General features: G+C 39.5%; 2 protein-coding genes across 11 annotated transcripts in view; both read right to left on the bottom strand.

Moving 5' to 3' along the window:
• Positions 1 to 387: 387 nt before the first annotated feature.
• On the bottom strand, positions 388 to 3,339 carry CycY (cyclin Y). Of its 2 annotated transcripts, none has more exons than XM_030386199.2 (3): positions 3,165 to 3,339; positions 1,347 to 2,503; positions 388 to 1,261 (listed from the first exon to the last, which is right to left on the bottom strand). In XM_030386199.2, exons 2-3 carry the CDS (start codon positions 2,170 to 2,172, stop codon positions 879 to 881), a joined length of 1,209 nt encoding a protein of 402 aa, XP_030242059.1. In that variant the 5' UTR covers positions 2,173 to 2,503; positions 3,165 to 3,339; the 3' UTR covers positions 388 to 878. The 2 variants fall into 2 exon arrangements, with proteins under 2 accessions (XP_030242059.1, XP_089113589.1); XM_089257463.1 differs by lacking the exon at positions 3,165 to 3,339 and adding an exon at positions 3,059 to 3,077.
• A 1,333-nt stretch (positions 3,340 to 4,672) lies between these two features.
• The window catches only part of LOC115563375 (Phosphodiesterase 1c), a 70,214-nt gene continuing 57,594 nt past the window's right edge, over positions 4,673 to 17,292 (bottom strand). For 7 of the 9 annotated variants that reach the window (XM_089257461.1, XM_030386164.2, XM_030386169.2 and 4 more), the window contains 3 exons: positions 9,423 to 9,672; positions 7,669 to 8,728; positions 4,673 to 7,068 (listed from right to left, as the gene is read on the bottom strand). In XM_089257461.1, the coding sequence (XP_089113587.1) occupies positions 6,920 to 7,068; positions 7,669 to 8,728; positions 9,423 to 9,672 (1,459 nt within the window). In that variant the 3' untranslated portion in view covers positions 4,673 to 6,919. Of the gene's footprint in view, positions 7,069 to 7,331; positions 7,542 to 7,668; positions 8,729 to 9,422; positions 9,673 to 16,991; positions 17,139 to 17,292 lie in introns of those variants that run through there. The other 2 variants (XM_089257462.1, XM_030386168.2) reach the window with 2 other exon arrangements.

Genomic DNA, 17,292 nt, shown 5'->3' with positions numbered 1-17,292 from the left:
AAACAAATCTATTTAGATGCATACCACGCCCCATACAGTTGTGCTACGCCTCGCTTCGTTCAAGTATATATGTATATAAATATATAGAGTATCAACTAATACGAAGCTATAAGGAAATTACTTAACATAAATGAAATCTAGTAAAATAAACAAACAATATTAAATTCGTTACAAATTCATAGAAAAAGTTTTGAGTTTTTTTTTCTTGAGGGGCGCAGATGCTGTTAAAATTTTTAGTCACTTCGGAATTCATTTAGAAAAGTCGATCTGTTGCGGTCGTGACTGCACATACCAAATTACAAAAATTATATTCCTCAATATTTAAGCTTTTTATACAGTGCAATTTAATATTTATTTTATTTTATTTTTTGTTTTAGTTTTTAAGTATTTTTGTTTTTGGCAATTGGTTACGCGCTGTTGTAGTTGTTAGGCATATTTTAAAAGACATCCAAATCCTTGACTGCAATCGGTAGTATTGTATACCATTGTGTGTATATATATAAAAAGTGGTCCTTAATTCGAGACGTGGTGTGTGGGTGTATGTGTGTGTAAAAGACATTCATTACTTTCTTTAAATTTTCTTGTATGTTTCATTTTGTATGCGGCTTTCGTTAGATTTTGGTGCAACTTTCTTGTAAAGTTAGTCAACTATTTAAATCTTAATTAAATGATAGCAAATGGAGTTCAAGTCATAAGAAATGTATAAATTGAAGTTCGTTTAAACAAATTGTGTTTACACTTATAAGCGCGACTCTTTCAGTTTTACAATTTCTTAGTTTCGTTTCTTTGTGTGGGAAGGACAAGTCGGTACCGCTACGGCTTCTACACAGAATAGAATACAGTTTTTGTTTGTTTAGTTTTTAATAAGCTAATATAAATCACGATAATATGGCCACGCTGCGTCGCGGTCCGCCCTGGCTGACATTGTCCATTGAGGACCATTTCTTGATGCCATTCTTGAGCGCCTCGGCTGTCACCTTGTCCTGCATGACGCGCGACATGGCCTCCAGCTTCTGGGCGCGCTCCTTCGACAGCGGCTCAGTGGGAAAATTGAGCTCATTCGCTTCAGCAAGCGTGCGCAAATCAAAATAATATTTGGCATAAACGGAAGAGGGCACATTTATGTTGAACTGCAACAGCTCCAGAAACTGACGCTCCAGCTCATTCATATCCTCGACCGTAATATCCTTGAGTATCTGGCAGTAGTCGACATTCCAGACTGCCTGGTCATCCCACACCTTCGAGGCAAGCAGTATGGCACCTGCAGCAGACAGACATTAATATTATTATACAAATTTTCCGCACATTTCTGAAGCTCGGCAATAGACTCTTCTGCCTTGACATACCTAATACCATGCGCTTCCAGTTGCATGGCCCCACATCTAGCTCCGCATAGGTGAGCAGACGTTCCAGATAGACTAGAGTTATGATCGCGCACTCGGCCGTCAGCTGGGCGGCATTGAAGAGCGTGCGCACAAACTTGTAGATCTGTCGATGCTCTGGATTGAGGGTGTCATAGTTGTCGGGCACATGATCGTGTGTTAGGGGATGCAGCTTCTCGTCGAAGATGTCCAGACGTCGATCGGATTGCCGATTCTTGATGTGATAGTAAATGGCCAATGAAACACACTTGACGGTGTTCTTCAGATTTGGCTGGGACACGGTGCTATCATCTAAATAAATTGTGGAGCACGAGGAGCTCTTTTTCAGTCCACCACCTCCAGCGATGCCGCCACCGGAGCTATTGGCGCCAGGCGTGTTGGAGCCGCCGCCGCCACCACTGCCACCCATGCTGCTATTTTGTTGTGCAATCTGATGCTGTGAACGTTTGCGCGACATTCCACCGTTTTCCACTTTGGAGCGCTCTAGAAACATGGTTGCTGCCGTTGGATCCACTGAGGGATCCTCCTCACCCTCGAGCGCCTCACGCTCCGAGATGTGCTGCAGATTGTGTTGATTCTCAGTGTTGTCCATATTGCTGTTGCCCTGCTGATGATGTTGTTGGTGATGATGCACGGACATTGCAACGCCACCAGCTCCATGATGACCGTCCAGCTGATGCTGGGATGTGTGCGGCAGTTGATGCCGCTCCTCATACACTGGCGGTATATCCTTCGACTTTCGATCCGACTGTGGACTCGAGTAGGCGCAGCACGAGTTCTTGTTGCCCATGATGATGCACCACAAATGCCGTCAATAATAAATGCAACTGCCTAGCGCTTGACTAGTTTTCCGGCTTCTGCACTCTCTCGTTCTCTCTCTCGCTCTTGCTTACGCTCTCTTTGGGTGTCTCTTAGACAGCGCCTCGCTACACTCAACTTGGGGCAGAATTGGGTGCTCACGCTTTGGTTTTGCGATTTTTGGCACTTGCTCGTTTGGGTTGGATACTCGGAGCGTTTCTTATGAGCATGGCGCTGGCGTATCGTTCAACAATAACTGCTGCAACTGCTGCTGCTGCTGCTTGTAAGTGCCTGCAACCAAGCGCCAGACAAGACTATTTAATCTGCAAATACATAAAAACAGTTGTTACTATACCAAGTGGTATGAGATAAGCCCGGATTTAATGGGCCATTTGCTAAAACAGCTCTGAATTTGCTGTAGTCGTAGATCTAATATTCCTGTAATGTAAATTATTCCCAACTCTCGATAAGGTTGACTCTTTTTGAGATAAATGATGATAACGATGCTGCCCGATTACCCCGCGATAAGATTTCGTTTGCGCCTGTTTATTTACAAAGCTCTGGCGCTTAGATTATTAGTGCAAAAAAATTAATTAGGCCTAGGCACGACACTCGCTTGGAATGTGGGTGGACGGCGCCGCAAAGGCGTGCCAAGGTAGTCGAGCACTGTTGCTTAATTTGGTAAAAGGAAAATTGAGCGAAAAAAAAAACACGAACAATATTTAATGGGGCGGGGCTCGTTTTTATGGTCAGGCGGTTTGCATTTATATCTCAGGTTTAGATTAGTATGTCGCACTGTCACTTGAGCGAAACGTGTCGCCTATTAAACATTAATCATGGCCTTTTTTCACAAATAACAAATAAACAACAACAAATACATTCTCCAATTTGCCGCTGTGTGGATGGCAACGCCATGGCAAAAACTTCACTCACACGTACATACACACGGCACACACATATACATATATCTAAATATTGACGTACACAGTGGAGTAGTTGAACTAGTGTGGTTAATAAAAAAGCTTTTTATTCAATTATTAACGCTGCAACATCGTTCAATTTTGTGCAGTCAATGCAGCACATCTCAATTATTATATCGACATTTTTGGTAGAAAGCACTAGCGAAAAAATTGGTTTTTGTTGTGCAGCTACTTACAATATACTGACAGTAAGCACGCAACGTGTACATAATACCGTTCACATGTTACGTTTACATGCAATCAGCTGACCATGTTATGCCCAGTTGGTACTGTTAACTAACGCCTAGAATCATGATATGATTACTAAATTTCGATAGTAACTTATCGATTTTAAGATAATTTAAATAAACGTTTAATTTAAAAGACGCATTTAATAGGTTTAATAATATTTTTATTAGTATATTAAAAGTCATATGGTGTTATTATAATTTCTTGAAGGTTCTTCGTAATAAGCACACAGTTCAGCCATTCATTTAAGTAGTTTTAACCCGCTGATATATATGAGTAATAAACATTACGAGTTTAACAAAAAATAAAAGAAAATTTCAAGAAATTTTTGCGTTAGACTTTTATAGTAAATGAAACTAAATTATTTACAGTTTAGCGTGCAGTATGTTTGCTATAGGAGTATATTAAGTGTTGTGGTGGCTAACAAGTTATTGTGAACCTGTGCACATTTATTTACACAAAAAACCTATATTTTGTTACTTAAGTTTTATTTTTCTTATTTTGTTTTTCTTTTTTCTTTGGTTTGATTAAGTATAACATATGTATGTATTATGCATTATAATAGTTTATACTTTAAATGTAATGATTGCTTTGAACTCATATTTATACATAATTTATTACTTTCTGATTTACACATTGCAAAAAGAGAATATCATTTATGATCATTGTTAAATTGTTTTTAAAGCATCTGAACCTTGATGAAAGCTTTTAAAATCCTTGAAATCCTTTAAATTCGTGCATAACATATATTTATTTTGATTTCATGTTATATATATGTATATATTTATCATACTGTATTGTTATTGTAATTATTTTATTTATATGTATGTTTGTTTATAGGCATGTTAAATATTTATTTGTTTTGCTACAAAACTACAATTCGCTAAGTAACTTTTAAAACATACATGCTTGAATGTATTTTTCCACTAACCCATATAACATATGTATACATACATACATGGAATATCTAGAGCAAAAGTTGTTTGATTCCTCACTAATAGATATGCGGCAGATCCTATTGTCGCTCACTCGCACACACTTAGCCAAATTAAAGAACTTTACAGCCTAAAGGCGCATCGTGTGATCGAGCGAGAGGTCCGATGCGGACGTTAGGTTCCACCATACACCATTTTGTTTTTGCTTACTCTCAGCGCACTCTCTCAGATGTGAGGAAGAGCTTTGCAACTGTATTAGTGTTTGCTACGCTCACACAAAAATGTTCAATTTGGCGTGACTCTTTGTGGAATGAGTAACAAAGCGTTGACTCTCTTCGGGATGAGAATGCACGCACACTTGTGTACGCAAAATAACATTCATACGCCTGTGTGCGTAAGTCTTGCTGTTTATTCTAGATGCTTGCTCTATTTATGTGTATATGTATGTATGCATGTATTTTCCAGTATGGTTAGTGATTTGTACGCTATATTTGGTAACAGATTTTAATAACAATATTTCATGAGGCTTTCGAGCCAAACAACTGGAACTGAAGGAGCTGCACAGACACCTAAATGACCTGTGTCCTATGTATATCTTATGCATTAATACAGCGTTCACCTTTAGCTTCTCTTCTTCTTTCTATTAATTTTGTACAGAGTTCTACACAGATATACAAATAGAAACAGTTTATATAGCCGACTATATACTGACCTAATCGCTTTGAGCGTTCAATTTGTTTCGATACACATATCCTTTAATTTGTTATTCAATTTATATACATAATATGTATTCGTATTTATGTATGTTATATATATGGTATATGCTAAATAATTATGTATGTATATATTAGTATTTACTGTAGCTATAAGATTACACATATATGTATGTTTGTTTGTATGTATGTATGTTTGTATGTATGTGTGTAAGTAACTAACTGCATGGTTTCAGATGGCTCATACGGCAAATGGGCTCTGGCCCAACTTGCATTGTTTTTACCAACTACAGTAGTTAATTACAAGTATTTACTACCTTAATAAAGCTATGATCCCAATTTCAGCTGATAATTTGGTACCTTACTGCTAAGCACATTTACCACTGTCCTTTAGGTCAGCCCCATTGAAACGCGCGCACCGTCTACAATCTACATAGATATCTTAGCTGTTTATCGATTGGTCGTAGCAGTGCTAGTAGCAGGGACTACCCCTAACGCTCGCTGTCCAGTCTGTCGCCTGTGTCGCTGTGCTAAAGGGCAATGGTAAATCTTAAAAGAATGGTCCCGCTATCAGACATTTTGAAAAACGTTTAAAACATTTTAGTTAGGTTTCTTCTTCGAGTACGAGAAAAAACACACACAATCAAGAAATCAAACAGAAAAGAATCATCTAACATATAAACTCTGGTAGTTAGTTGTTATCTATGTTTTTTTTTTTTTTTTTGATTTTTTTTTTGTTTTTTTGTAAACATAAGCTTTGTTCACGTATAAAAATAAATATGCACTTTCCATTACGAGTATGCTTTAGATAGTTTATATATATATTTTGTTTCCTTAACATTCATATATATATATACGCTATAGTTATTGTATGTATCGATTAGGTAGCCATGTGCATATGTCGAGGGAATTCAAGTAAAGAAGTTTTAGATAGTCTGTTAGAGGTCTTTTAGATTTTAACACAAGTTAGTATAGCTAATTCAATATTTCAGGTATTATTTGCCATATCAGTTATCATTTTTGTTTTTATAATAGTTAGGTACTTAAGATCTAGACATCCTCTCCAAAGTAAACAAAAATAAATTGAGCAAAGTTTAGTTTTTCGTGTGGAGAAAGAAATGAAATTTGTTTTTATAGAAAATAGAAATTTAATAAAAATATTTAAATACATACAGAAGTGTTGTGAATTAAAAAACATAAACATACATATAATAAATTCTGAAATTCTGTTGAAAACTTAAGAAATTATATATATATATCGTATATGTATTGGTTAAATTTAGAGTTAGGCTCTAAAGTAATTAAAGTAAATATATATTTCAAACTATGAACTAAGCTAAGTAAATGCTTATTAATTGTTGTTGCTTATGCTGCTGCTTCCACTTCTTCTTCTTCTTCTTGCTGTTGACAAAACTTTTTAGAAATGTCAACTATTTACAAAATATTTTGTGTACTATATAACCAAATCTGAAAAACACTTTCAAATTGTGCCTTGCTCTAATATACATATATGTTATCTCTTTTTCAACAATTATATATATATATATATAGTATATATATTATATAGTACATTCATAAATATTCTTATTTTTGTTGTTTTGATTGATCTACTAACATGAAAATATTGCGCGTAAGAAGCTGCACACATCTAGCCATTGTATAATTATTTATCTCCTTCCTCCACTTCATTAACAATAATTGTTAAGCAACATATTCTAATTGTTGTTTATACAATTGTTCGAGTTATTTGCTTGGTATCATCTGTGCAGAGATATTAGGTAAAACTATTTATGTATGTATGTTTGTATGTATTTATCTGTCTTAACGCTATTGCATATCGCTTAGGGTTTACTCATTTAACGGTTTGTCAAGGATATCTCAATTCAGTTGGCCGCTGCACTCTCTGCTGCCGTTGCTTCCTTCGGCTCCTCGGCTCCGGCTTCCTCGCCAGCGGGCTTGGCCCCACCCTCGGCCTGGGCTTCGGCTTCGGCTGCTGCTTCGGCTGCGGCGGCCAGCGCACGCGCCTCGGCATCTGTGAGGGAAAGACGAAAATGGATTAGATCAGGCAAATAGAATTATTGGAACTATTGAAAAAAATGTAAAGTACTTGTAGATGGGACAGCGGGAAATAACTTGCTTTCGATATATTATCAATTTCCTCTACAGGCTTCTTAGTTTAAAAAAATTTTTATTTTTATTTATTTATTTTTAAATGAAAAACAAATTTGCCATATTCTCAAAACGAATGAATTCTTGAGAACTCTAAGCATTAAACTATTTATTGCAATATCTACATTTACATATACACATATATTACAGGACAAATACAACAGATGCTTGTTCTAAGTAAAATTCCCAGCGCCATAAATATTCTCGTCTCGCTATGCAAAATTTTGGAGATTTTAGTTTTGAGGTCCTATTCAAGTAGAGGCATTTTGAGTATATAAATTTACTTGGACTTGATTTGATTTTACATCTGACTTTTTCTTCGACGATCTAAGAGCTCTGCGTAAGAGAATGATAAGTTTTGTAATAAAGTATGAAGATCAAACGTGAAATACGTCTTGGCTAATGTAACTACGAAAAGACCAAAGCGCTACGAGCTATAGTATTACGGCGTGGTATTTCCTACCTTTGATAGCCTGCTCCTTCCAGATCTTCTTGTTCTCGGATAGACATGTCAGCCAGGGCTTGTTGATGCAAAACTTGCTGCCGGGAGTCAGGCTCTTGCGGGTCATAGAGCAGGTGGCCTTTTTCGCATCGTCGGCATCGTTATCAATGTTCTCCTCGGGCAATGGCGCCGGCTTCACTTTGATGGCCGGCGCAAGGGGCGTCAGTATGTGCTCAAGCATGTCGGACATGATGGTCATGCTGGGGTCCACAATGAAGTCGATGAAGCCGATTTGAGATTCGGCGACGAGTGTGCTCTTGCGATCGCAGAGCGGGCTGAAGGGCAGACCCAGCTCCTTCTCGAGATCGCCCTGCCGAAAGAATTCCTCCAGCAGCAGCATGGTCCAGCGATGATGCACATCCCAGTGCTTCGCCGGATGCGAGATATCACAGCAGTGCAGCACCAAGGACAACGCCTTCGACTTGTCTATGGTGGGCTCCTGCAATGTCAGCAGGCTGCGCATTATCTTCAGCTGCTGAAAGTGGAACGTCATGTCGGTGGCCAGCACCATATCAATGATGAGAGTGCGCAGCTCCTTGTACTCGTCCCGCGACAAGTGCGACAATATATTGGCATCCTCCTCCCTCATCAGCCGAAAGCTGGCGCTCACATGATGATTCTCCAGCACCGCCCGATCGTTATAGAGCAGCGCCGTCTCCGAGCCAGACATCACGTGGAAGTTGTTAGTGGTGCCCGTGTGCTCAAAGTCGTGCAGCAGCGCCGCCAGCAACGAGGCAAAGATCTCCAAGTCCGTCAGCCAGTTCATCAGGCCCGTGTTGCACAGGCAATAGTGCATCGTGTGCATCACGTCCACCGCATGCAGATTGTTGTGATATGGATTCCGGAAGCGGCAATAGCCCTCCTCAACGCGATTCAAGAATGTCTCCAGCACTCCCGGCGATATCTTAAACTTGTGCATTGCCCCATATCGATTGAGCAGATCGTAGGCAACGTACTTAATCACCTGTCCGCTGGCTGCCTCGGTCAATGCAAACACGTCGAACGTCCAGTCGTCCAGATTCTAGAAGCGAAGCATATATATGGATGTAAAATATGAGTATACATATGTTACACAAATATTATAAACTGTTTGTTGGATGATCTAGAATTTTTTTGATATATACAGGCAAACTATAATAATGCATAGCCCAATAACTGCTTCTGTTAACTGAGCTCTGGCTAGTAAAAACAAAAATCGAAATTCTATAAAATACATATGAATCTACCTTAAAAATTTGGAGACTCTAGCTCTTAAGATGTAGAAGATATAATTTTAGAACTAATTTTTGAAAGCGTTTTTAATCGATAACAGGAAAACTGGAGTTGTTATCGATTTTTGGAAACACAATCGATATGTGCGTGGATATACGGACTTATACAAGAAATTTCAAGTCTCTAGCTCTGATATATTCTGAGATCGACGCGTTCAAACCTACAGACGGACAGACAGTTAAATGGACAGAACTAAGTCGCCTCAGCTCGTTGCTGTCATCAAGAATATATATACATTATGGGATTTGCCACGCCCACCTCTGCCTGTTACATATATTTTAACATTGCACTTATACCTGGATCTCCCATTTTCAATAGGTTCGGGAAATGAACATTTCCCAAAGCCTATACTTAGCAGCTCTGGCGTATTAGTCTTTGGATAAGTTATTTGTTGATCAGTTCGGAAATTAGAGTTACTCTAGCATCTTTCGACTCTCACTCACCTTAAGAAGTTTGACTACGTCAGGTGGAAACTGCATCAGCGTTGAGCTGGACACACGCCTGTAAATGCGATCCACGAAGATGCCAGCTCGTATGGCATGGGCAACCGATCGGAATCGGGGCTTCTCGTCGCTTCTGATGCGGCTGGTTGCCATTTGGCGCGTGAAGGTGGAGGCCAACCACTCACGCACCTCCGGCGGCACCGCATCCGGCTGCACCTCGGAGAGCTCATCGTCCTCGTCGGCCAGGCGCCTAAAGGGGTTTGGGTTGGGGGTTTGAAGAAAAAACAATTTATTAGTTCAGTTTCATAAAAGATTTTCAAATAATTTTGAAGTTTTATTATTTTTTTTTTTGGCTAATAAAATGCTTTAAGAAAACTCATAAGAAATGAAAATTAATTGACAATCAAAAAATAGAGTTAGCGCAATTTTGTTATTGTTTTTTTTTCTTTTGCTTTTTTTTTTTTTGTGTTAAAAAGTTAAAACAACACAGAGAACATAAAAGTTATTTTAAAAATCAATAAAAATATTGTGTTGGGAGGTGGAGGGAAAGTTGTTTGGGGCTGGTGCTTGGAAAACCAATTTCTATATTATTTTTGTTTTTTTTTTTCTGTAAGATAAGTGTAACAAAAAGTCGATTTTGGTTAGCTAACATTATTAAACGGGATGCATCGTAGAAAATAAATAACAATTGGCTAAAAGGCAACGAACAGAATTGGACGGGCATAGTGCATGCTTGTATGTGTGTGTGTATGTGTGGGTATGTCTGTGTTGGTGTATTGACTAAGAGAATATTTGCTAATTGCATGCCAAGTTCTAGCAGTGCAACAAATAAACGTGCAACGTGCAACAAGACGAACCAAAGACGACGATGACGCCTCCTGCGAATAGATATCAACTTCAACTTAAAGTTTAACTTTGTCCGGAACTTACAAGTCCCGGATGCCTTCGAGCACTATGTTATGCTTGTAATTGGCATTGATAACAATTTTGAAATATGAAACTAATTGGTCCATCTGGCAGGTTTGAGCTACGGCAGCCTGGACTCTCCCAATCACTGCATTTCTATGGCAACGATTTTCCACTCATTTTCCAAGTATTGAACACACACACACACACACACATGCACACAATTGTTAGTTGGCAGAAAAAATATAATATCATGGTTAGCTCGTTATGGCGCTGAGCTGAGAGCAAGAGCACTTAAGCGAATGCCATCGAGCTGCTGTGGGACCTTAGCGAAATTAGCGTCATATTCAATTATGCTTAATTAGTCGCAGTGCGGGACTACCCTTGATGTCGCTATGGTATTTGTGTTTGCTTGCCCGCTGCACAGTTTTTGTCCTCCGATTTCAATGCAAAAGTTTTTAAGCTAGCAATAGCATATTTAATTATGCGCATTTTATTATATATATAAATATTTATACATTTTCTAGGAATTTTGAAATATGAGCTGCAACTTGTCTTAGTTGACATGGCAAAGTTGTTTAAAATAGACATTTCTTATACTGTATGAAAGATAGAAAAAGTAATTATATTTAGAAACATTTATTTGGTGAATAATTGGAGTTGCAAGAGAGTCAAATATGTCAACAATTTTTAATGCATTAAAATGATCACGATTCCCAAAAACCTTGAAAAATTTAAAATTTTGTTTCAAAACATTAAAGTATAATATACTTGAACACAGATTTATTAAATATTGAAATTATAAAATATTAAATAGGAGCGTTTCTCCGGAAAAGCCTATATTTTATAGCCATATGGTATTTTGCAACTAACTTGAAAACCCCATAAGCGATAATCTTCACATCTATGACGAACTTCTTTACATTTTCCTTTTGAATTTACTATTTTGTTGAATTTACTATTCGGCTAACTACACCCCTACCTTAAACAATTTCCACTCTCTTAATTAATTTTGTCTTACATAAGATAAAGATTTTTTTAAAATGTAAAAGATGTTTGGAAGAAAACACGTAGTTCTTTAAGATACCCAAAAACTGACTTACAATTGTTTAGAGTCTTTCATTGTTTAGTGTTAAGCGAACTGCTATCAAAGAGATCTTGTATAAGTAACTAGATTTCCATCAAGTTTCTGTTTATTTCAGCTAGAAATTGCGTTTGCATTTGAAAAATATATGGCATCTCGCGACTCACTCCTTACTTTTCATTTCTCATTCCTAAGCCGACTTCCTCTATGCCAACAAGAGTTTTCGAATAACTGAAGGTCTGGAAATTTCTCATTCGCCTTTCAGCCAGTTGCAGAAATAGTTGAGCATAGTTTGTGGGCTCTTTTAAGCCACACGCTGGCAAAGTTATATAACTTCGACCGCAATATATGAGTATGCGCCATCCTGGACACAGCCCCTCCCCCAGTACCATCATTTCTGTGGACACTTGTGCAATTGCTATGTACGAGTGACAAGTGCTACGACGACTAACGCAAATACACTTCACTCCTTTTGCATATATGTATGTATGTAGTTATTTTCAGTTTTTTGTTTGCTTGGATAACTACTAAATTGTGGAGTCATTTAACTGGGATTTATTTATGTAATACCATTCCGTTTTCATGGCATGCTCCGCTTCACTGGCACACAACATTCTTTATTAACGGTTTTGTTTAACTTTTTTCTTTTTCTTTTTTCTTTTTTTAAACTTAGTTTACAACTGTGTAGCAATTGTATAACAGTAATTTAGTTGTTGAGCTATACTTTATGTTGGTCGCACCTTTTCTTCTTTTCCTGCGTCTCCTTGGCGCGATACTGAATTATGAACTGTATTAGCTCGACGGTTATGACGCTTTGACGGCTGCTTTCACGCCTCAGGCGACTCATCGCAACGATCACGAAGCTAATGCTTCTGATTCTGCTCGCTAGAGGCGCTGGGCGCTCTGCTGTTGCTGTTGCTGCTGCTGCTGCTGCTGCTGCTACTGGTGCTGCTATTCCTTTAACTGTTGTGCTTGTTGTTGTAGTTGTTGTTGCTGGTGTAGACATGGAGCGGCGTTGACTTTGCGCCAATGTCAGCTATTTTTTGTTCTATCTATGCTCGCATTTGCACACTCGAAATTAACCGTAATTTATCACTGTACAGCAGCGCGCGGCAGAGAGTGAGCGAGAGAGAGAGAGAGTGGGCGAGAGTAGAAGTGGGAGAGAGCGCGAGCTTAAGCAACAGCACTGTGTCACAACAGTTTGCAATTAGCGCCAAATTCGCTTTTAATGATGACAACGGAGCGAGGCAGGACGACAGAGAGAACACACGTGTGCAAATATTTGTGCAGCGTTTTTATTTTATACTTGTATTCGGTTTTCTTTTGGCCTTTTCGCGTTGAGCGTAGTAATCCTTTTTGGACAGCAGTTGCTGCGTTGCGCGTAGTTGGCCCGTTGCGAGTTAAATTTAAACTAAATGTTGTGCCAGGTGCGCGAAAGTTCCACAACTTCGCGAAACTGGAGCTGGTTGCGTGCCTGTGCCCCAGGCCCAGGCCAGGCTCAAGCCAGGAAGCCGCCTACTCAGAAAGAGAGAGAGAGAGAGCCTGTGCGTGCCGCTGCTGCTGCTGCTACTGCTTGCCCTATGTACTCTAGTAATTCGTACACTCAGTACACTCGACCACACGCCAGCAGCAGAGCACACAGTGCACAGGGCTCTGTATGGGGCATATCAATTATGTCAGCAAACAACAAAATAAATAAAAGAAAGTAGTAATAATAAAAGAACAGGACTCTTTGTGGCGACCTTAGCAGGGCGCAGACAACTTCACCCCGTTACAACAGCAACTACAACGACATGCAAGCAGTCGCGTATATTTTTCGTTTACAACTTATTTTCACAAAACAATTATACAAAATGCTAAAAGGCATTATCAGCAGCAATAACAACAGGAATAAAAATAATAATAGCAGGGCTATAGCCATATCCTGGCCGGCTGATAAACACGACAACATCACGAGCACAAAGGCTTTTCAGGAACTAACTTCCTCTTTAAGCCTTGACGTTTGCCTTATTGTGTTTAATGACTTTGCATGCCTGCCAGAATCTCAAGATGGCGGACGCCGCAACCGCGACGGCACTCAACATTTCGCCCTGAGGTCAGCATTCAAGGTAGAGCCCGTAAGCGTTATAAAAACTCTTCTTCCCCCCCTTCCCCAACCACATGTACACACACACACACAAACACTTTGTGTGTTTCGCCAGCACTTTTGTTTATCTTGGCAATTGCATTTCAATTCATTTCATTTGATTACATTAGTTTTGTAGCATTTAATTTCGCCGCGGCGAATTGCGTGCTATTCGTTTGCTTGCATCACTTATCGGCACATTTGCATGTTACGAGCACGCAAGCTTGCAGCGCAGATTGAAATCACGCGAGTATCAATTGAAAAACGCCTGAATGTAGGCAACAGGTGGCGCTCTTGCGTGAAGCGTTTCAATTGAAGACTTCTGCTAAACACTATGTGCGTCTCGCTCGCACACATTTAATTGAAGACGACATGTGAAATCACAGATAGATTTCTATTTAAACAGCTTTAATTAATCTTAATTGGCTGTGCTCTTGCTGCAGACAGTTTCTTTGCTCAGTTTTGCAAAACAAAAGCTTCTTAGAAATTGAATCTTTAGCGGTGGCAACAATTTTCGGCTTAAGGCCATTTGTGGCCTAGCCCAGCGAATGCCTAGCGTAGCATTTTGTGGCTTCTTTATCCAACGCTAAAATGTTTGAGCTTGATTTTAAGGCTCATTTGAGGGCAAACCGGCAATGGAGCTCCCAGAAATATGCCACTTAATAGTTATGCGAGCAATTTCCTTTACCTCCGTCTCCGCCTCCGCCTCCGGCTGAAGCACTTTTGCTGTTGTTGTCGTCGTCGACGCGTTGTTGTCATTGCCAGCGAACACGGGAAATTGCGACCAAATTGGCAGCATTGTTTTCTGCCAATGATTTTCCTGTATTTTCTGAAGGGCCACACACAAAGCGGCCGACAGACTCTGTAGAATGCGGCATCACATGAGCTGAACACAGATGCGAGTTGCGTGCATGAAATCATTAGGTTTTGTGAGTTTTACAATGCTGCCAGAGAGTGGTAACTGATTTTTGGACCATACTTCATGTGAAACTGGGTGAATTAAAGGAGAATGAAAAACTCTTATCCAACTATTACAGGCAAATCTCCATTTGCAGGCTTTTGTGACTTGTTTTAGCCAAAGATGTAAATATCTTCAACATAGAAGAAGTAATATTGGCCAACTCCACATATTTTCGAGGCAGCCCTCGCATATTCGCACCGATGGCCAGACTGATTAAAGTGTGTATTCGCTGTGTTCGGCTGTTTTGTATTGTCAAAGGAAAGGAAAGGAACAATGGCTCGGACATCAGCTGAAAGGTCCTTGCAATTTAATGCGTCTATTTCACTGAAATCCTATGTGCGTGCGTGCGTGTGTGTGTGGGCCCATTGCTGCTGCTGCTGCTGCTGCTTATGTGGCAAAAATTGTCAGTTAACATCATTTATTATTGATTTTCCCTTTGTATGGCCGTGTTTTGCTGCCTTTCAAAGCATTTTCGCTGCTATGGTAAATATTCTTTTTGGGTCACTTAGTCGTACTGCTGTCCGCTGTCTGCTGTTCCTAATGTTTCACGCGAAAGATGATTGATGAGTGCGACGCGATATATCCATACAAATGTTCTACTGCCCACAGAATTTTCGCTAACTGTTACGATTTTGTTGGTATATAACTGCCCAGAGACATCTAAGTATCATGGAGCGACCTTCAACTTAACAGCTTGACCTAATTTCATTCCATTCCAATTCCGATACTCGTTCGCCAATGTGAGAAGAGGATATTGGTGTACTGGGAATGTCCAAGCTGACATTTTGGTATATGGAAGCCCGCCCAGACGAAAGTACGCATCTTGGGGCGTGGCAAGTACAACCGAACGGAGTTTTATTTAGTTTTATAGTTGGTGCAATTGCTTTGGGGGATTGGCAAGCCGGAAGAAAACTGTATATTCCACACCTTTAGTGCTGGGATCAATAAATTTTCAGACACTTTCTTCACTGATAAGCCTATAAATTAATTGGCATATGAACGAGTATTCTGCAGTCAACTCTGACCAAGTGGAACATTTTTACCCATGCCTATTTTATGAGGGTCCGCGTCGAGTTTTGCGTTTTAATTGCCTGCAATTTCGATCCGCGGGTGAAATGTTATAATGAATCATTCATTGGCATATTTAATGAGTATATTTGTGTGTAGGTATACATGTATTTGGGCCCCGAATATTTGTTTAAATCAAACGTAATTTGAATTTATGCAACACTATGTGGCAATTACTTTGTTGGCTTCGATCGTTGCAGCATGACGGCAGGAAATTGGCGTGTTTTAATTATGATTTATCGGAACTGCGCGTTTTTATTTGCACTTTTACATATTGGCACACGCGTCTGGCAGTGCGTGAGCCAAAAAACTGAAAAACACATCAAAACGATTTCCACCTTATCGGCGCATGAATGAAGCCGCAAATTGCGTTTAATTTGTGAATTTTGTACAATTGATATCGACGGGCAACAAAAAGAAGACACTGCAAGAACCATTCATTTTGCTATGAATTTTCAATTTTTTTTTGTTCTTATTATTATTTTTTTTATCATAATTAAACAATACGAAATCTTGCGTCAGCGCGTTGACTGATAAGAGTACTTGTTAGGTGGAGCACTTTTTTGGGACACCAGTGTAGCCATGTGGCAGTACTATTTTTCAAGTGAACTGTGCAAGCAGCAGAAAAAATAAGATAAATAGAAAGCTGTCGAAAGATAACATTGGCTGGTCAAAAGTCTACAAATGAGTGTAGACTCCAAGCATTATTGAGTATTGGAGACTTTCATTTGCGTAGCTGACAAAGCAATTAATTACGTTACGGCTCGGTAAAAAAGAAGATTGCATTAAATTTTTAGAATGATTGAAAATATATTCCATTTTGGTTAAGTTAAAGCATCGCACAATCTATGTATGTATGTACGTAAATTTGTATCTATGGGCATCCGGCTCGTAATTTACATGTGCCTTTAACATATTACGTAAGTAATTGATTGTGTCTTACGTTACGCTTTTGAGAGCTCACGCAGTATACATATAACAGCTACACACAGCCGCTTAAGGCATGTCGTTAAACGAAGACTTTTGAGCTCAGTGGCCCTGGCGGCTTCTCAAGAGTGGGCCGACAAATGACATGCTAAACTAATTTTTGGTGTCATCCGCACATGTTAAACACTAAATTCAAATGACAGGAGACGCCCCACAAGTGACTTGTCCTGCGGCGTTAGCTTGATTAATTTTTGGCTGACAAGTGCTTAGTAATAGAGAGTGCGAGTGCGACACATAGAGGGGGAGGCAGTGAGCGAGCGAGAGATGAGAGTGTGAGTTGAAAGACACAAATCATTGCGAAATGACTGTTGTGCTGCTCTGTTGCGTTGGTGGGTGCGGGTAATTGTATTTTTAGCGAGTGCAACAACAACATAATAACACAAACCCCGCTACACAGCGAGTGAGAAAGAGAGATAGACAGAGAGAGGGAGGACAAACCGCAAGCGTATAATTCGTTTACTGCTGCTGCTGCTGCTGTCGTTCAGGCTGATTATGCTATGTCGGGCATATTTGAGCACATGCGTGGAGCTGCTGCTACAGACGGTTTCGTTGGAAGACGTTAGGGAATGGGTGGCTGAATTGCATCTACATGAAAATGGTAATATCAAAACAACAACAACGATAAACAATGAACAATGAAATCAGCCATAAACGTAACGAAACGAAATGACGCACAGTCAGACGGATCAATGGCAAGGGATAAGCCCGCCAGCCACCAATAAAGAAAGAACAAAAAACA

This window comes from Drosophila navojoa, chromosome 3 (genome assembly GCF_054131105.1).
Source record: "Drosophila navojoa isolate 15081-1374.11 chromosome 3, UAZ_NAV_1.0, whole genome shotgun sequence".
Classification (NCBI taxonomy): Eukaryota; Metazoa; Arthropoda; class Insecta; order Diptera; family Drosophilidae; genus Drosophila; species Drosophila navojoa.
The sequence above is the reverse complement of the archived record's forward strand: the minus strand, read 5'-3'. Positions and strand labels throughout refer to the sequence as shown.